At 40.7% G+C, this 21,303-nt stretch overlaps 1 protein-coding gene and 1 long non-coding RNA gene across 4 annotated transcripts in view; both read right to left on the minus strand.

The window, feature by feature from the left end:
- Positions 1-730: 730 nt before the first annotated feature.
- Positions 731-13,869, minus strand: LOC116675184 (uncharacterized). The gene is made up of 3 exons (XR_004328311.1): positions 13,860-13,869; positions 5,963-5,969; positions 731-815 (listed from the first exon to the last, which is right to left on the minus strand). It is a non-coding gene; the product is annotated as an uncharacterized LOC116675184 (long non-coding RNA).
- LOC116675183 (velvet complex subunit B-like) overlaps positions 1,249-21,303 on the minus strand; it is a 37,040-nt gene continuing 16,985 nt past the window's right edge. For 2 of the 3 annotated variants that reach the window (XR_004328310.1, XR_004328309.1), the window contains exons 3-6: positions 11,789-12,006; positions 11,530-11,687; positions 5,910-7,133; positions 1,249-2,096 (exon numbers count right to left, since the gene is read on the minus strand). Coding sequence is in view for 1 of the 3 variants with exons in the window: in XM_032507202.1 (XP_032363093.1) it covers positions 9,751-10,079; positions 11,530-11,578 (378 nt within the window). In the remaining 2 variants the exon portion in view is untranslated. Of the gene's footprint in view, positions 2,097-5,909; positions 7,134-9,671; positions 10,080-11,529; positions 11,688-11,788; positions 12,605-21,303 lie in introns of those variants that run through there. The other variant, XM_032507202.1, reaches the window with a different exon arrangement.

Consider the following 21,303-nt stretch of genomic DNA (forward strand, 5'->3'; position numbering starts at 1 on the left):
CATACCTCTCTCTAGGAAAGGAAGCAGGACAGAAAAAAAAGTAAAAACATCAAGAGAAAATGCTGCTCAAACATGTGCTTGCACTTTTTCTAAAAAAAATATATATTTTATTTTGATGTATTTTATTCTATTTTCTTTTACTGTAACTGTAGGCTTTAAGTTTATTGTGGTAGGACTAGGCCTGCACGAGTAAATTGAATTATATTAAATAACTTTGATTATTTGTTTATCTTTTTTTAATGTTTTTTACTTTATTAAATGACTTCAATTCTCATTTAATTTTACGAGCCCACTGCATCACAAACTCTACTACTTTCTTCTGTTAGTTTTAAACATAGACTGTATAAAAAGATTTTAAAGCTCTGCAATGCTCCCCCTTCTCTTCATTAAAGCCTCTACGTTCACAGGCTCGTGGGGATGCCCCAAAAAAATCTTTGTTTGGTACTGCAAATTAGTTTTGTTTTGTCACGGTTGATGTGTGCAATAAACATTACACTTTGTGTACAACAAAAGTCGTAGCAGAGAATCGTGATATCAAATTCTAACATGCAATTCACAGAAGATCAGTAATAATTTGTGAATTTAAACCAGATCCTACCGCACAACAGATATGCAAGGCTGTAGTAATTATGTCACTTTATTGGATAAAGGACATGTTCTGATTTACAGCCGGGAGCCATACATTTAAAAAAAAAAAAAAAAAAAAAACATTTAAATGGATAATCTTTAAAGGTGCACTATGAGTTCCTGCATGATTTCAGCGCAATGTCATTTTTGTCTCAAATAGTAGGCATCTCTCTTTGATCCGCTAGCTGCTCGCCATACTGAAACCATGCAGGAACTCATAGTGCACATTTAAACAAAAAAGCCCGCAGAACAGAGTGTCTCACTAGTTCAATGTCCATGCCGCTGCTCTGTGAATTGCATTTTAGGGTAGATGTAACCCAGTTGGTTGTGCATGAGCGTTTTCTACCTTCTTTTTAACCAGTATTCTCTGATGTCTTTCTAGATTTTTACAAGAGTGAAGTCATACAAGACTCGCTGGTGAGTATACTTACTTTAACCTTGAAACTATTCCTGTCTGCCTCCTGGAGAGGTTCAGCCCACCGGCAGCCCACCTACGTTAGTACACCACTCATCATATGAAGTGCCACAATGACGGAAGACAAGCTTCCTGTAGTATTTATAGCATTTGTACCTGCTGCTTATCTGTCAGTGACACATTTGGACTTGTTGTTTTACTATAACCTTACTTAAAGTGGTTTTCAAAGTACGGTCATGCTGTGAAACCTGCTCTGTTGAATAAAATGTCAGACTTATGTGCTGTTCCCTTGTACAACGTTCTCTCTTGGTCTGTAAGCATCAGCCAGTTGTGTAAATTACCCATGATTCTTTGGCTGTTCTACTCCTATTTGCGTGGCAGATGTAGGAAGCTATAGAAGCAAGCAGCCAGAGCCAGTTCTCTCTGCATTTTGCACAGTGCACAGACGTCTCCTGCCACTGTTCCACACATGTTGTGCAACCAATAATGCTTCGACAACACAGTGTGAAGACGGGCTCCTCGATGAACTCTAAAAAAGAAAATATTTGTCTTTCTCATTTATCCCGTCTGTCCTCAAAGTTTTCTTCATGTATTGGATGACAGTGTTTTATTTTTACTAAACAAGTGTACAACTTTAGTGCTTAAACATTACACTTTGTTTTTGTAACATTACACTATGAGCTGGTACAAAAAGGTTTGCATCAGTAGATGCAGTTAATTGTTGTGGATGAGACAGCTGATCTTGGGTAGAGAATGTAAAAATGATTTGTATTTGGAAATCTCAAATTCTGTCACACAAAAAATAAAATAGATCCAGAATTATCTTTCATGTGGGACAATATCTATTGCATACTTAGTTATACAAACAACACAGCAGAGTCCTTGCTTGATGGTCTGTAGCTGTGGATGATTCAGGATGACTCTCTGAGTGGCAGCCAGGTTGGTGAGCTCTCTGATTGCTGCAGTGATATCTGGAAGGCTCTGGGATGCCAGCACAAGCTCTTCTAACTTCTCAGTGACCTCTCCAATGCCTGCAGCTTCGTCATCTTTTCGGCTGTTACAAGGGAAAACAATGTTAATAAATATGTACTTGTTGTTTTATTGCAGCTTTGCTTAACTGTGGTGGGGTGGAAGCCTAACCTTTTGTTTGAAAAAGTTAGAAAAGGGGAAAAAACAACAACAACTTAATAACAAAAGCAAGGGTTTTATTCATGAATGTAGCTTGGCCAAGTCAGGGCAGCTACTAATGTAATTCATCAGTTCAAAACAAGACTCTTGTCTAACACACAACAAAACAGCAGGGGGATGGGGATGAGCTCAAATTCTATCTCAGATTATTGGACTTAATAAAAAAAGTTGACAGGTAGACTGTCATGGGGCCTGTTGCACGAAACTAGGATAAGGGATTAAGCCGGGATATTCAAGTTATCCTGGATGAATTTAGCTTGGACTCGGTTGCACGAAACCAGATTGAATCAAGCCCAGCCAAGTAACTATGGAGATTTATTCTTTGCGGCTAGCCTGGTCCAGAGCAGGCTAACAGCCAGGCTAAGATTAATCCTGGAGTCTCATGTGTCAAATCAGCTGCCGTCTGATCCGAAATAAACGTGTTTAACAGTTATTCATTGTCTTCTGCATGTGTTCTGCTTTATTTTTATTAACATGCATTAGCCTATACTCGCGAGTTTGATTTAAACCCTACTACATTTGTTTAGATGTTAGGAATGGTTGCACTGGCACTCTGATGTGGAGTGGGACTTTTCCCGGTGGGACGGTACTATGTCGAGGCTGCCTGGCGTGCGGCCGCTGCCCGGTGGCTATTGCCCGCCAGCAGACTTGCGAGTCGCGTCAGTGTCCACTCTCTCTGTAAAAGTAGAGATGAGCAGCGCAGCGTCCGTGGTCTCAGCTTCAGGTTTCTACAGGACGCTCCGGAGATTAAGTGTGACGATATTAATGTAGCGATATTCCAAGATGATATTAATGGCAGACTGGTCAGAGACCAATACATTCATGATTTCATTTTCTTGTTGCTTGTCCTTCTCTAATAAAGGGTAGTTTGTGTTACTCCTTAATAAGTGGGCCTATTGTTTTTTGTTATAGCTTACATTGGTTTCATAACTTTCTTAATTAGTCTCCCATCCCTGGACCAATAACGTGGCCTATGTACAGCACGTATGTAGTGTAGTTTACATTCATCACACTGGGAACACCACAATGCTTCTTAATCTTTTTATTTTGGTGCGGTCACTTGTCAGAAGAATAAAAAAAACGTGAATATTGTTTTACATATATGTTCACAGCGTGTATTAAAGTCATTTACTTTTTTTTCTAGTTGTTGTCCCTTTCTGATTGTTCTGTATGAACATTAATTGTACAAAGAATTAGATATAGCTTATAGAGATTTGGGCATGGTTGTAAAACATGTTCTCACGTTGTGAATAAGGGTTTGAAATTAAGCCTAAAGTCCGTAGGGTCCATTTCCCGAGGAACATTAGTTCCCTCTGCTCTCTTTTGAGGCAAAGTAGATATTTTTAAACCCCCACACATTCAGTCGGGTCCGCTATGTTTTTTTTTTTTTCTCCGTTTGATAAGAGCCGTATTTCCCTTTTTGCATATTCTTCCCCTCCTCGTTACTGTCCATTAGAAGATGCTGCTCATTGGGTGAAACATTTGGCGCATGCGTCTTCTCATCTCTGCATCAGTAAATCTGTGATCGATACCGTGGTCTATTTGAGAAAGCCGTGAACGTGCACTTATCCCAGCTATCTACACCTGGCTTGACATAGCTTCCCCTGTTCATCCTGGCTCGGCAAACGTGCAACCGATGAAGCCGCGATGAGCAGGTCACACTAAGTCAAGCTGCGCTTTTTCACTTATCCTGGATATCTTTATTCTACTTTCGTGCAACAGGCCCCTGGTCGGGGTCCAGCTGGCCTTGAGTATTATTGTATTATTGTTTCCCTGCATTTTTCTTCTGTCCTGGGGCTGTTGCACGAAAGTAGAATAAAGATATCCAGGATAAGTGAAAAAGCGCAGCTTGACTTAGTGTGACCTGCTCATCGCGGCTTAATCGGTTGCACGTTTGCCGAGCCAGGATTAACAGGTGGAGCTATGTCAAGCCAGGTGTAGATAGCTGGGATAAGTGCACGTTCACGGCTTTCTCAAATAGACCACGTTATCGATCACAGATTTACTGATGCAGAGATGAAAAGACGCATGCGCCAAATGTTTCACCCAATGAGCAGCATCTTCTAATGGAAAATAACGAGGAGGGGAAGAATATGCAAAAAGGGAAATACGGCTCTTATCAAACGGAGAAAAAAAGCCCGACATAGCGGACCCGACTGAATGTGTGGGGGTTTAAAAATATCTACTTTGCCTCAAAAGTGAGCAGAGAGAATTAATGTTCCTCGGGAAATGGACCCTACGGACTTTAGGCTTAATTTCAAACCCTTATTCACAACGTGAGAACATGTTTTACAACCATGCCCAAATCTCTATAAGCTATATCTAATTCTTTGTACAATTAATGTTCATACAGAACAATCAGAAAGGGACAACAACTAGAAAAAATAGTAAATGACTTCAATACACGCTGTGAACATATATGTAAATCAATATTCATGTTTTTTTATTCTTCTGACAAGTGACCGCACCAAAATAAAAAGATTAAGAAGCATTGTGGTGTTCCCAGTGTGATGAATGTAAACTACACTACATACGTGCTGTACATAGGCCACGTTATTGGTCCAGGGATGGGAGACTTATTGAGAAGGTTATGAAACCAATGTAAGCTACAACAAAAAACGATAGGCCCACTTATTAAGGAGTAACACAAACTACCCTTTATTAGAGAAGGACAAGCAACAAGAAAATGAAATCATGAATGTATTGGTCTCTGACCGGTCTGCCATTATTATCATCTGAGAATATCGCTACATTAATATCGTCACACTTAATCTCCGGAGCGCGTCCTTTATAAACCTGAAGCTGAGACCACGGACGCTGCGCCGCTCATCTCTACTTTTACAGAGAGAGTGGACACTGACGCGACTCGCAAGTCTGCTGGCGGGCAGCGGCCACCGGGCACCGGGCAGCAGCCACCGGGCAGCGGTGGCCACCGGCCACCAGAGGCCGCACGCCAGGCAGCCTCGACACACTACCGTCCCACCGGGAAAAGTCCCACTCCGCATCTGGGTGCCAGTGCAACCATTTCTGACTATAAACAACTGTAGTAGGATTTAAATCAAACTCGTGAAAACAAAAGTGACAAGTAGGCTAATGCATGTTAATAAAAATAAAGCAGAACACATGCAGAAGACAACGCAATAACTGTTAAATACGTTTATTTCGGATCAGACGGCAGCTGATTTGACACATGAGACTCCAGGATTAATCTTAGCCTGGCTGTTAGCCTGCTCTGGACCAGGCTAGCCGCAAAGAATAAATCTCCATGGTTACTTGGCTGGGCTTAATTCAATCTGGTTTCGTGCAACCGAGTCCAAGCTAAATTCATCCAGGATAACTTGAATATCCCGGCTTAATCCCTTATCCTAGTTTTGTGCAACAGGCCCCTGTTTTCTGTTTTTGTTTCTCCCTCTTCCTCCCCCTCTCCTGTCTGAAGCCAGCTGATTGCCTACACCTGCCGCCAGTCTGCCAGCAGCAATCCTCTCCGCCACACCTGCTCATCATCACCCGCTCCCGCCAATCACACCTGCCTGCAATCTACATCAGCCACAGTATATCTACCCCGGTCCTGCTCTCATTCTTCACCTGATCGTTGCTTCCGCTACTCGGGTGAACCTCATCAGAAGAGAATTCTGAACTTCTTCACGTTTTTCCCTTGTGTCCCATCTCATGTACTCACCTTCCTTGCTCTACTTTTCAGTAATCCTCTCCTCCGGTCAGCTGGCTCCGGACCCTCTCCCTCGGCGCCCTCTTCTCGTATCAGCATCCGCTCTTCGGCCGCTCTTCACCAGCCTCCTCTCCGCTCCTCCGTGTGCCAGTGTCTCCTCCCCGCTCCCCAGCCGGGGCTCCTCTCAGTTCCTGACCCCTCACCTGTCCTCCGGTCCTCCGCTCTAGTGCTCCATCGTCCGCCTCCTACCTCGCTCTCCCTCTCTCTCCCCGCAATATTACAATAAAGGCTGCTGGTCCTGATGGTATCCCCGGACGCGCACTCAGGGCCTGTGCTGAGCAGTTGACTGAGGTTTGGACTGACATATTTAATCTGTCAATAGCCCAGGCAGTTGTCCCAGCGTGCTTTAAAACCTCCATAGTGCTGGTGCCAAAGCACTCTATGACAATTCACTCTGCCTTGTCCCACCTTGACAATAGCAACACCTATGTATGAATGCTGTTCATTGACTTAAGTTCTGCAAAATTAAATCACAAGGCCCTCAATATCACCAGTTTTACATGTTTCCATATCAGACCCTTATATGAAACTAATTGGCATGCAGTACAACATTATAACGGTCCAATCATACCAAGAACATGTCTGTGTTCCACCCTAATAAGTTTGTGAAGGTTAAAGATAAGGCATTTCAGAGACTGTAAAAATGATAAAAGTCAAGGGTGAAAACATTGGAATTTAACAGGTCTTAGTTTTGGGCCCTAAATGTTAGGTTAACAAACTTTGAGCTAAATCTGAGATTGTCCACCAAACATTTTCAAGGATTTTTATCTGATTTAACACGGAATGACTCATATTATATTTTACTTTTTTTATTTTTTTTTGCATTTTCATGCAGTGGTAATTTCTTGGAATTGAATTTGTAGTTGTATGTAGCACTTTTCTCCAAAGCAACTTCCATATGTCAATTATTGCAAGGGCCAGCTTCCCCAAGATCAACTACTGTAGAAGTTCAGTGTCCTGTTCAAAGGCACAACAGTGACAACTGGGAATGGAACCCACAACTTTTCTGGTTAATTAATGCTAGCATAGTTCCTTAGCCAGTATGCTACCCCACTTTAACTGAAATAATAGCCAATCTACTGGTAATGCACTCATTTTTCCCTCCTATACAAACCTTTTGATGTCTTTCACGAAGGACATTGCCATCAACGATTTCCTGGTGGCAATAGGAACAGTCTGAAATGAAGATATACTTGAGTGAGTATATATCCTACTGAAAGCTAAAGAATCACAAATGCAGAAAATAAATATGTATGTCCTACAAAGTATTATGCTACATTGTACATTTCCACTCTGTTCTATTTGGTTAACAACTTTTCAATACATTTCCTACCATTACTTTTTCTCCTCTCCTTTTTCTTCCTGCTGAGATCTACACTCACCGGCCACTTTATTAGGTACCCCATGCTAGTAACGGGTTGGACCCCCTTTTGCCTTCAGAACTGCCTCAATTCTTCGTGGCATAGATTCAACAAGATGCTGGAAGCATTCCTCAGGGAGTTTGGTCCATATTGACATGACGGCATCACACAGTTGCCGCAGATTTGTCGGCTGCACATCCATGATGCGAATCTCCCGTTCCACCACATCCCAAAGATGCTCTATTGGATTGAGATCTGGTGACTGTGGAGGCCATTTGAGTACAGCGAACTCATTGTCATGTTCAAGAAACCAGTCTGTGATGATTCCAGCTTTATGACATGGCGCATTATCCTGCTGAAAGTAGCCATCAGAAGTTGGGTACATTATGGTCATAAAGGGATGGACATGGTCAGCAACAATACTCAGGTAGGCTGTGGCGTTGCAACGATGCTCAATTGGTACCAAGGGGCCCAAAGAGTGCCAAGAAAATATTCCCCACACCATGACACCACCACCACCAGCCTGAACCGTTGATACAAGGCAGGATGGATCCATGCTTTCATGTTGTAGACGCCAAATTCTGACCCTACCATCCAACTGTCGCAGCAGAAATCGAGACTCATCAGACCAGGCAACGTTTTTCCAATCTTCTATTGTCCAATTTCAATGAGCTTGTGCAAATTGTAGTCTCAGTTTCCTGTTCTTAGCTGAAAGGAGTGGCACCCGATGTGGTCTTCTGCTGCTGTAGCCCATCTGCCTCAAAGTTCGACGTACTGTGCGTTCAGAGATGCTCTTCTGCCCACCTTGGTTGTAACGGGTGGTTATTTGAGTCACTGTTGCCCTTCTATCAGCTCGAACCAGTCTGGCCATTCTCCTCTGACCTCTGGCATCAACAAGGCATTTCCGCCCACAGAACTGCCGCTCACTGGATGTTTTTTCTTTTTCGGACCATTCTCTGTAAACCCTAGAGATGGTTGTGCGTGAAAATCCCAGTAGATTAGCAGTTTCTGAAATACTCAGACCAGCCCTTCTGGCACCAACAATCATGCCACGTTCAAAGTCACTCAAATCACCTTTCTTCCACATACTGATGCTCGGTTTGAACTGCAGGAGATTCTCTTGACCATGGGCGTTTCTCAATACCAAGTAAGCAAAGAACGGACTTGTGTTCTTTGGGAGACCGTACTTGCTAGCTGTACCTGGAAGACTGAACTCGCAAGTTCAGAAGCAAACAAAACGCTGTTGACAGTTTTGAGACGAAGCGTTCTTCCTGTTATTGCGCAACACCCCCAGCAAAGAGGGCGCTTGCCACTTTATAGTTAGCTTTGATGTGTGTATTCATAATAAAACATGGACGGTCACCCTTCACACCGCCTTGTTTTGTTGTTCAGTCTTCCAGGTTTCATTTAAAGTGCTAATAAGTATCACGGGCCAATAACTATATGAATACCGACAACGGCGGGGAAAAAATCCTTGTAACATTGTTCGGGATTCAAGTTTAATTGAAATCAGAAAAGAAACGTTAAAATAGGTATTAAAATTATAGATGGACTGGGTAAAGTTAGTCACTGCCGTCGGTACTTTACCGAGAAGCATAAGAGGAGCCTGAGAGGCAGGAGAGCAAGGGATGAGGAGGACAGATTTATATAACAGCGGTAAAAATTGTTTAAAATATCTTACAATTGTGGACCTGGCTTTGCTGCAGTGGTCTGTCTAAATGTGGGGCCAGAGTGGTCTGTCTAGACGTGGGGCCAGAGGGGTCTGTGAGCTGTGAGCTGACTGACGGACCGGCTCGCGAGAGTCATTCCCGGCTGGCGTAGCAAGCTCGCCCGCCGGGGTTTGCGGAGCTTTCAAACTCCGAAGGCTTTTTTAATTCACCGTCAATTTTTGTTGAACTGCCTATATTCAAAATCTACACAGCTGATTTCTCGCCTTAAAACATCTTAAAAATGAATTTATTGATTTAATAATAGACGTAAATTGTGAAAATATGTGTACCGGAAACCATAAGCGCTTTACACCCGAATTGAATGCTGGGATACCTGCCCGGCCAAGTTCACACAAGTCACCATCCGATGTATCCTCGGTAAAATGGGCGTGTCGAGATCACATCCGGGGATTTTAACTGTTCTTGGCGAAATGCTAACTTGTGTATTGGGTCAGTACTTTGGCCACCAAACATGACGTTTCACAAGAACACAAGGACACAAGTCCATAGAAGAACACATATTGAGAAACGCCCCACGTCTACATGCCTAAATGCACTGAGTTGCCGCCATGTGATTGGCTGCTTAGAAATTAAGTGTTAACGAGCAGTTGGACAGGTGTACCTAATAAAGTGGCCGGTGAGTGTACAGCTGAGGCAGGTAGAGTGGTGGCAGTGGCTGGTAGGGTGGAAGTGGGCAGGGTAGGTAGGGTGGGAGTGGTGAGGTTAAGAGGAGGTAGAGTGAGAGTTGAGAGGGTAGTTGGAGGTACGGTGGGAGTGGTGAGGGTAGGGGGAGGTAGGGTGGGAAGGGTAGGTAGGGTGGAAGTAGTGAGGGTTAGAGGAGGTAGGGGGAGAGTGGAGAGGATAGGGGCAGTTAGAGTGGAAGTGGGGAGGGTTAGTAAGGTGGGAGTGGTGAGGGCAGAGGAAGGCAGGGTGAGAGTAGAATTTATAGGGGGAGGCAGGGTAGGAGTCATGAGGGTTGGTGAGGGGAGGGGGAGCCAGGATGGGAGTGCTGGGGTAACGTGTAAGAGGGGTGGATGCAGCAGGCTTAGGCACTATGGAATACATATAAAATGTAAGTTGTCAGGTTTAAAACTTTTACCTCAAAATTCATAGTGCACCTTATTTGTAATTGTATGCTATTATTAATTAACTTGATTTATACCTTTTTTTGTAATGGTTATATACCATTTTTCAAATCAATACATTTGAGTATTGCAATATTTTATTTAGCAATACTGCATACATTTTCAAAACAATTGTATGCACATGATAATGCCTTTATAATATCACAGAACTCCTTACACACAGTATTGAAACATATACACTGTGGGGTCCCGGAGCAGCTCCTTCGGCAGCAGACTGATACACCCCCGGTGTAAGAAGGAGAGGTACCGCAGGTCCTTCATTAATTACATATATTACTATATTATTTAATTACAGATGTTACTAAATTATTTAATTACAGATATTACTATATTTCATTACATATTTTTCTATTTAATTTCACATCACTTGTTCACTTACATTTGAATATTGTTTTGTACTATGGCCACCTAACGTTACTTTACAATACCCTTTTATAAAAATGCCACTTCACATTCATTCAGTACTTTTTGCACATTGTCTGTTGTTTGCCTATTGTTGGCTTGTTTGTTTTGGTGTTTTTTTTACTGTTGAAAATGCTGCTGTCACAAGGGAATTTCCCCATTGTGGGATGAATAAAGTATTATCTTACTGCAGTACATTTAATTAGAAACCCTGCATAGTGTTATTTATCATATCACAACAAAGCCCCTTTCTTGTGATCGAAGGGTGGCCGACTGGTAGGAGACACGTGGGTGGGGGGACTCAACCACATCAACATCCATGGATGAGGTGCCCTTGAGCAAAATACCTACCCCCCAACTGCACAGACGGTGCTAGATCAAGGGCTGCCCACTGCTCTAGTGTATATGTACTCTTGTCAGCTATGTGTGTAAACTAATCCCTGATAGGTAAAATGAAGTGGAATATATTTCTTGGCGGAAGAATGATTATCTAGGACAAAAAAAATCCACTTTCTGTTTGCTGTAACTTTAGTATTAATTCCAGGTATGTGTAGTAAAAAAATTAAATGACAAAAAGGTTGTTGGTTCCACTGATTTTACAACAACTAAGGGGAACAGCTTTCATTGTGCCTAAGAACGCCATTAGTTAAATTGGAACCTGTGCTCTATCTTGGGGCTCATTGCTTAAATAAACACTACAAATATAATTTGCATATATGTAACTTTATATGTTACTTTACTCTGACTGCAGGGCAAAAAAAACACCACCATAACATTGGATGTCAATGAATTGTCCACAAACCATTCCTATGAAATGTAAATTAAACAAGAAAAAAGTAAAATCTGTAGGCCTTGTAAAACATGACAAGGAATGTACTGTTATGTGGTTCAATAAAGTAGGAGAAATGTATTATTTCGTTTACAAACTGAATGTATGTACAGTAAGTATGCTTACAGTTGAGGACGGACTCGAAGACCACTTTAACTGTTGCAAAGGCCTTCATCGTCTCCCTGGATGGCTGCCAGGTGGAGCAGCTGGGCCTTAAATTTCTTGTTCCTCTGCTTCGCCACCAGCGGCAGGGGGTAGAACCCCACTGCTTTCAATTTATGTAACTGTAACAAATCAAGAACAAAACATGACATGTTTATTGTTTGCATATACAGATACCTGAATGAACAATTAACTAGAAAATAAATTAATTCAACATGCTTACATCAATAAAGGCACTATCCAGTGCCTTTACGGCATTGCCCTTTGTTGGTGGTTTTTCTTCAATTTTTTTTTAACTTATTCATTTTAATTGCCTTGTATGGCTGCTCTCTTCCACAAAGGTGGCACTTCTTTCTTGCCACGCCAATCATGGTAGGGCAAGAGATACAGGACTTTTTAGTCGATCCAGGCATCTTTATGTAGGACACAGTAGGGACAGAGCTGGGGTGAGAGGTTTGAATGGAGAAGGATAGAGTGGAGAAAAAAGAGGGTGAGGTAGCATGAAAACTGACATGACTTCTGCACAGACACAACGTTTCAACACAATGTCCACAGAAGAGTTTAAAATGTTCACAATCCTGTTCGCAGCCACATATTGGTTTCATGAGGACATGCTTGTGGCCCATAGATAAGACTGTTGTTGTGAAGCACTACCCTTACAACTTACCTAATAGACAAAACATCATTACATCTGTTATTTTAGGTTGTATTTTGGTTCTAAATGGTCTTCATACCATGACAATGCAATAGTGAAAGCAGAGGTAACAGAATTTACATGTAAATAGATCCCATTCCTCTATTTGTATATGCACTAACATTATATGCTTGCTACAGTCATGCAACGTGTAATACAAAAAATAACAAAGTTAAATTCTTTTAATATAATTTTATTTTAAAAATTAGTCAGTAGCTCTGCAGGCTCCCCCCAGGCCGTAGCTAGTTAGATGGGGATAGGGACATGAGGGGGGACTTCAGACTCTCCAGGGGATCCTTCTACGGTCTGATGGCCGTCGTCGCCCCTAGACGTGCACATCAGAATATATACAAATTGTTAAGATCACACATTTAACACTTAAGTCTTCTACAGTGGCACAATAGTTTAACACAAACAACAATATACTACAACACATGTAACGTTATTGTAGCTTATAACTTATTTGCCAATATGGTTAAACTGCCGCTGTTAGCTAGCTAAGGTTAGCTTGCTAGCACGTCAAATTACGGTACCAATAAAGGTTATAATTGGTGGTACAAAATCATTACAATGTGCAATAAGGATATAAGGGCATTTTCACATGTCTTTTGTTTTAAATGTACCTTTAAGGGTATTTGACATGCAACTGCTCCCATGTGTTTTACATCAAAACGTTCAGAACAAACTCAGCTTTCCATACAGTGACGCCCACATTTTTTTTCTGTAGCAATGTGTAACAAGATAATTTGGCGCTAAAGTAGAAGTTTGCTTTTTGAGATTCCTCAAATCTCTTTTTTAAACAAACCTCAACTTGTGACGTGTTGTACTACTTGTTTTGGTGCTTGAAATGAGTTTACCAAAGTCTTTAGGTTATATATGTTTGAATAGTAAATAAATGTCAAATAAAATTTTGTAATATTGCTTTTTGAATAGAAGTTTTGTTAAATATTGTGTGGAATTACCAGTGCGCCTTTTGTCCTCAGAGGGTTAACGGGACCTTTTAGAGAGAGAAAATAAAGACTTCAGTAAATGTTCTTAGTGTCTTTCCATCAATAAGATAGCATGAATTTTTTGCTTCACATGCCCTGCAAAGAGAGGACAAAACGGCCTACATTAAAGATGGCTCCATGATAGGAGTAGTAATAAAGGCTGTAGTAGTTGGAAAAGAAACTGCGAGTTAGCAGTCTAAGGATAGCCGGACACTGATGTGATTTGTGGCATTTATTAGGGATCGACGGGGATCAATTAGGGATTTATTTTTGCGCCAATACCGATTACTAGTAGTTAATGAAACTGTTATTTGGAATTGATTGAGTAAACCAGTGTTTAAGGCTTAGGTGCACATATTTGGCGGAAAGCTTTAGGAGTCTTTCCTCAAAAACCTTTTCATGTTTTTTTAATAAAAAGAATACGCAATTTGACATCATTTCGGTCTATTATTATTACAATATCTGTGTTAAAATCAAAAATGGATGAAGAAGTCAACTTACAATCATTAGATTTGAGAAAACTCAGTTTGGTGCTTTTTTCTGTTTTTGGCATTTATTGCCACATTTCACGTTCATTCAGCTTAGGTTCTTAGACTTGTGGCGGGGATAACCCTGAAAACATAAATAATCAAGACTGTGTTTAATAGAAAATCTCCAATACTGCACGTTGTTTTTTCTTTGTATCCATCTGCAGTTAAATTTAAAAGAGAGAGACAGCAAAAAATGTATGATAATTTATACTTTTTATTGATTTTATTATTTTATTGAAAAATTACAATTTACACTCAGTTTTTGTTAGAAACACTACACACAGGCCTGAAATACACACACACGCTGAGGTCCTTTACATGTACTAATGGAGAGATAAGCCTGTGCCTTCAGTAGATCTCCCATGATGCATTCTGAGTTTGTTTACGGATGGAAAGGCAGGTTTGTTACACATTATTACATATATTATATGATCATCCGAACGAGAGCAATTTCTGGTTGAAGGCTTTGCTGAAAGCATGTTGAACATGTGTTAAATACCCGCTGCAAGACTACATGGGAGACTGGACCAGGTTTTAGCTTTAAAAACTGAAAAAATTGTTACAAATTTGTAGATTTCTTGTTAGTCACAAGTTTTAGAGCTACTGGTTTTCTTGTGTTTTGTTTAAAAGCAGGACTAATTAGTAATGTTTTGTTTCTATACTTTTTAACTCTGAAGAGTCCTCTTCTTGTTAAATTCGTTTATTGGTTTTAACCAGCATCCACAGGCCCTTTTTTCATTTGTAGTTTGTGCACCTGTGATTCTGTTAATCCATGTAACTCATATGTTAATAAATACCTTGATTCTAGCAAAAAACTGTTTTTGTTACTTCCCTTTACACTAATAAGCTAGGTTGTAACAGGCAAGCTGAACAAGGTCACAAGCTAATGTTCATACCATAAAATTGATATACAACAAATACTGTTTTGTTTTGTTTTTTAGTGTTCATTTATTTATTTATTTTGATTGTGAGAGTAACCGGTTTACCTGGGGCCTGTTGCACGAAAGTAGAATAAAGATATCCAGGATAAGTGAAAAAGCGCAGCTTGACTTAGTGTGACCTGCTCATCGCGGCTTAATCGGTTGCACGTTTGCCGAGCCAGGATTAACAGGGGAAGCTATGTCAAGCCAGGTGTAGATAGCTGGGATAAGTGCACGTTCACGGCTTTCTCAAATAGACCACGGTATCGATCACAGATTTACTGATGCAGAGATGAGAAGACGCATGCGCCAAATGTTTCACCCAATGAGCAGCAGCTTCTAATGGACAGTAACGAGAAAGGGAAGAATATGCAAAAAGGGAAATACGGCTCTTATCAAACGGAGAAAAAAAAAACGACATAGCGGACCCGACTGAATGTGTGGGGGTTTAAAAATATCTACTTTGCCTCAAAAGAGAGCAGAGGGAACTAATGTTCCTCGGGAAATGGACCCTACGGACTTTAGGCTTAATTTCAAACCCTTATTCACAACGTGAGAACATGTTTTACAACCATGCCCAAATCTCTATAAGCTATATCTAATTCTTTGTACAATTAATGTTCATACAGAACAATCAGAAAGGGACAACAACTAGAAAAAATAGTAAATGACTTTAATACACGCTGTGAGCATATGTGAAAAAAAATATTCATGTTTTTTTATTCTTCTGACAAGTGACCGCACCAAAATAAAAAGATTAAGAAGCATTGTGGTGTTCCCAGTGTGATGAATGTAAACTACACTACATACGTGCTGTACATAGGCCACGTTATTGGTCCAGGGATGGGAGACTAATTGAGAAGGTTATGAAACCAATGTAAGCTATAACAAAAAACAATAGGCCCACTTATTAAGGAGTAACACAAACTACCCTTTATTAGAGAAGGACAAGCAAAAAGAAAATGAAATCATGAACGTATTGGTCTCTGACCAGTCTGCCATTATTATCATCTGGGAATATCGCTACATTAATATCGTCACACTTAATCTCCGGAGCGCGTCCTTTATAAACCTGAAGCTGAGACCACGGACGCTGTGCCGCTCATCTCTACTTTTACAGAGAGAGTGGACACTGACGCGACTCGCAAGTCTGCTGGCAGGCAATAGCCACCGGCCACCGGGCAGCAGCCACCGGGCAGCGGCGGCCCCCGGCCACCGGGCAGCGGTCGCACGCCAGGCAGCCTCGACATAGTACCGTCCCACCGGGAAAAGTCCCACTCCACATCAGTGTGCCAGTGCAACCATTCCTAACATCTAAACAAATGTAGTAGGGTTTAAATCAAACTCGCGAAAACAAAAGTGACAAGTAGGCTAATGCATGTTAATAAAAATAAAGCAGAACACATGCAGAAGACAATGAATAACTGTTAAACACGTTTATTTCGGATCAGACGGCAGCTGATTTGACACATGAGACTCCAGGATTAATCTTAGCCTGCTCTGGACCAGGCTAGCCGCAAAGAATAAGGCTGAATCCCATTCATTCCCCTTACCCCTACCCCTTACCCCTACCCCTAGCTTTTGCGCGTTCACGCGGGACCTAGTGCTGTCCCAATACCTATTAGGACCGAGGGGTAGGGGATAGACCAAGGGCTGTATAGCCCTTGAAACCTAGTGTGGACGCGACCTCACTTGAAAACACACAGGCATCAATGGCTGCCCGTTGACCAGAGAGACACAAAAATGTAAGTACTGTTGGAGAAATCCTTCTATAAACTGACAACTGACTCCAAATGTATTAACACAGCGTTTATTCTTGTGGTCAACAGATGAAATGTTTCCGAGCAACACGTGCCTAACTGAAACTTTTTAAAAATTGCTAGTTGCAAGGCTAACGCTAACACTAACGCTAACGTTGAACAGTCCCCATATTTCTGCCTTGAATGGACTGTATACATCGCTAGATTGTTAGCTATATTATATTCCCTCGGTCTACGATACATCGCTACGTGCTTCACATATACCGCCCTGTATCACACAGGAGGACACAGGAGCTGGTCCAGTTTGGGCTGAAAACGCAGACGTCCTAAATCCTGTGTTCATGTTGTACCCATTCATTATTGCATTGGTACTGTATTATTGTAATCATTTGTAATTAATTCCTGTTCATTGTTCATGCACTTGTATATTGTTGTTGGTTTTGATATGGGACACTGATAAAATATGAGGGGGGGGGGGGGGGGGGGGTTACTGGCCAACAGGCTTCAGACTGGTCTGGAATATCAGAACAGCTGTATTAATTTGTTTATTTGTGGTCTTTTTGTATTTTTTAGTTTTACACATTTGAAGCCTTTTATGTGTGCGACATGTTAGTTATGGTTCTAATAGTTGATAATGGTTCTGTAACATAATTTTATGTAACGTTTTGCCTGTTATGTTCAATTTATCACCAATAAAGACAGATTTTGTCAACAAAATGTTCTTGTGAACATCAATAACATTCAAAACGGTGATAACTGAAACTGATATACACACACCATGTATACACGGTGTATATGTATACACCATGTATACATGGTGTATATGTATGTATACACCATGTATACAAGGGTATATGTATGTATGTATACATGATACATGTGTATACACATATGTATTGCAAACAGACCTAAGTACTACACAGATAAGAACATCTGCCTCTGCACCACCAAAGTGAACCTAAAATATATAAATATTTAAATCCATATGACACTGTTGTCCAAACCCACACAATCAACAGACAGAGACGGCATCTTGGAGGTTTGTGCTCAATACTGCATGGTGATGTCACCAAGTGGTGTCCCATTTCATAGGGGTATGTTTTCACCCCTACCACTTACCCCTTGGTTTCAAGGGCCAAGGGGTAGGGGTAAGGGCCAACGGGTAGGGGTAAAATGGAGAAATGGGATTCAGCCTAAATCTCCATGGTTACTTGGCTGGGCTTAATTCAATCTGGTTTTGTGCAACCGAGTCCAAGCTAAATTCATCCAGGATAACTTGAATATCCCAGCTTAATCCCTTATCCTAGTTTCGTGCAACAGGCCCCTGGAGTAGACCTACACAATTGTTTGTGGACACAAAATCACCTGGAATGAACCCACACAATCACCCTTTCATGCTGCCAGGGATTGGAAATAGGTTGTTGCGGTTGTAGGAAAGTAGTGAGAGAAGCCTTAGAGTGTTGAATTCCCCTCCATGCGTAATCTTGATCAGTGGATTAGCACAACGCCCATATTTGCACATAGTCTGGTCCAGCAGTTTAGTGAAACTGGGACAGGACACCACCTTTGATTGTGTCTTGCTGCTGAATCTTTAACTGGGTCTGACGATGTGTCCCTGCACCTTATCATTGATGGTTACATGGTCCGGGTTTGCCGAGACCCCTCCATGCCTGACAGGATGTGGTGGAACTGGTGTCAACATGTCATCTGTATGCAGTGATCCATAATATGGCTGCAGGGGGGCCGAATTCCGCTATCCAACACCTTCTATCCTGCCCGCGACTGGATTCCAAATTCTGAGGTCAAAGAGAAAATAGTAGGGGCTTTTTAGACTATTAATCCTCTAGCTTGATGACCTCACGCCCCGAGTAAAAAAGCACCTCGATTCATATTTAATAACTCTTGAACCAACACGCGTTTACCACTTGTTTGTTAGACTGACGCTTTCGGCTTTAAGGAGGTCTTTTCCAATGTCTTTTAGCCTCTACAGGGGTTTTGTTATCCAGCCTAGCACGTCAATTACGGTACCAATAAAGGTTATAATTGGTGGTACAAAATCATTACAATGTGCAATAAGGATATAAGGGCATTTTCACATGTCTTTTGTTTTAAATGTACCTTTAAGGGTATTTGACATGCAACTGCTCCCATGTGTTTTACATCAAAACGTTCAGAACAAACTCAGCTTTCCATACAGTGACGCCCACATTTTTTTTTCTGTAGCAATGTGTAACAAGATAATTTGGCGAAAGTAGAAGTTTGCTTTTTGAGATTCCTCAAATCTCTTTTTTAAACAAACCTCAACTTGTGACGTGTTTACTACTTGTTTTGGTGCTTGAAATGAGTTTACCAAAGTCTTTAGGTTATATATGTTTGAATAGTAAATAAATGTCAAATAAAATTTTGTAATATTGCTTTTTGAATAGAAGTTTTGTTAATATTGTGTGGAATTACCAGTGCGCCTTTTGTCCTCAAGGGTTAACGGGACCTTTTAGAGAGAGAAAATAAAGACTTCAGTAATGTTCTTAGTGTCTTTCCATCAATAAGATAGCATGAATTTTTTGCTTCACATGCCCTGCAAAGAGAGGACAAAACGGCCTACATTAAAGATGGCTCCATGATAGGAGTAGTAATAAAGGCTGTAGTAGTTGGAAAAGAAACTGCGAGTTAGCAGTCTAAGGATAGCCGGACACTGATGTGATTTGTGGCATTTATTAGGATCGACGGGGATCAATTAGGGATTTATTTTTGCGCCAATACCGATTACTAGTAGTTAATGAAACTGTTATTTGGAATTGATTGAGTAAACCAGTGTTTAAGGCTTAGGTGCACATATTTGGCGGAAAGCTTTAGGAGTCTTTCCTCAAAAACCTTTTCATGTTTTTTTTAATAAAAAGAATACGCAATTTGACATCATTTCGGTCTATTATTATTACAATATCTGTGTTAAAATCAAAAATGGATGAAGAAGTCAACTTACAATCATTAGATTTGAGAAAACTCAGTTTGGTGCTTTTTCTGTTTTTGGCATTTATTGCCACATTTCACGTTCATTCAGCTTAGGTTCTTAGACTTGTGGCGGGGATAACCCTGAAAACATAAATAATCAAGACTGTGTTTAATAGAAAATCTCCAATACTGCACGTTGTTTTTTCTTTGTATCCATCTGCAGTTAAATTTAAAAGAGAGAGACAGCAAAAAATGTATGATAATTTATACTTTTTATTGATTTTATTATTTTATTGAAAAATTACAATTTACACTCAGTTTTTGTTAGAAACACTACACACAGGCCTGAAATACACACACACGCTGAGGTCCTTTACATGTACTAATGGAGAGATAAGCCTGTGCCTTCAGTAGATCTCCCATGATGCATTCTGAGTTTGTTTACGGATGGAAAGGCAGGTTTGTTACACATTATTACATATATATATGATCATCCGAACGAGAGCAATTTCTGGTTGAAGGCTTTGCTGAAAGCATGTTGAACATGTGTTAAATACCCGCTGCAAGACTACATGGGAGACTGGACCAGGTTTTAGCTTTAAAAACTGAAAAAATTGTTACAAATTTGTAGATTTCTTGTTAGTCACAAGTTTTAGAGCTACTGGTTTTCTTGTGTTTTGTTTAAAAGCAGGACTAATTAGTAATGTTTTGTTTCTATACTTTTTTAACTCTGAAGAGTCCTCTTCTTGTTAAATTCGTTTATTGGTTTTAACCAGCATCCACAGGCCCTTTTTTCATTTGTAGTTTGTGCACCTGTGATTCTGTTAATCCATGTAACTCATATGTTAATAAATACCTTGATTCTAGCAAAAAACTGTTTTTGTACTTCCCTTTACACTAATAAGCTAGGTTGTAACAGGCAAGCTGAACAAGGTCACAAGCTAATGTTCATACCATAAAATTGATATACAACAATACTGTTTTGTTTTGTTTTTAGTGTTCATTTATTTATTTATTTTGATTGTGAGAGTAACCGGTTTACCTGGGGCCTGTTGCACGAAAGTAGAATAAAGATATCCAGGATAAGTGAAAAAGCGCAGCTTGACTTAGTGTGACCTGCTCATCGCGGCTTAATCGGTTGCACGTTTGCCGAGCCAGGATTAACAGGGGAAGCTATGTCAAGCCAGGTGTAGATAGCTGGATAAGTGCACGTTCACGGCTTTCTCAAATAGACCACGGTATCGATCACAGATTTACTGATGCAGAGATGAGAAGACGCATGCGCCAAATGTTTCACCCAATGAGCAGCAGCTTCTAATGGACAGTAACGAGAAAGGGAAGAATATGCAAAAAGGGAAATACGGCTCTTATCAAACGGAGAAAAATAAAACGACATAGCGGACCCGACTGAATGTGTGGGGGTTTAAAAATATCTACTTTGCCTCAAAAGAGAGCAGAGGGAACTAATGTTCCTCGGGAAATGGACCCTACGGACTTTAGGCTTAATTTCAAACCCTTATTCACAACGTGAGAACATGTTTTACAACCATGCCCAAATCTCTATAAGCTATATCTAATTCTTTGTACAATTAATGTTCATACAGAACAATCAGAAAGGGACAACAACTAGAAAAATAGTAAATGACTTTAATACACGCTGTGAGCATATGTGAAAAAAATATTCATGTTTTTTTATTCTTCTGACAAGTGACCGCACCAAAATAAAAAGATTAAGAAGCATTGTGGTGTTCCCAGTGTGATGAATGTAAACTACACTACATACGTGCTGTACATAGGCCACGTTATTGGTCCAGGGATGGGAGACTAATTGAGAAGGTTATGAAACCAATGTAAGCTATAACAAAAAACAATAGGCCCACTTATTAAGGAGTAACA

This window comes from Etheostoma spectabile, unplaced genomic scaffold (assembly GCF_008692095.1).
Source record: "Etheostoma spectabile isolate EspeVRDwgs_2016 unplaced genomic scaffold, UIUC_Espe_1.0 scaffold00001614, whole genome shotgun sequence".
Classification (NCBI taxonomy): domain Eukaryota; kingdom Metazoa; phylum Chordata; class Actinopteri; order Perciformes; family Percidae; genus Etheostoma; species Etheostoma spectabile.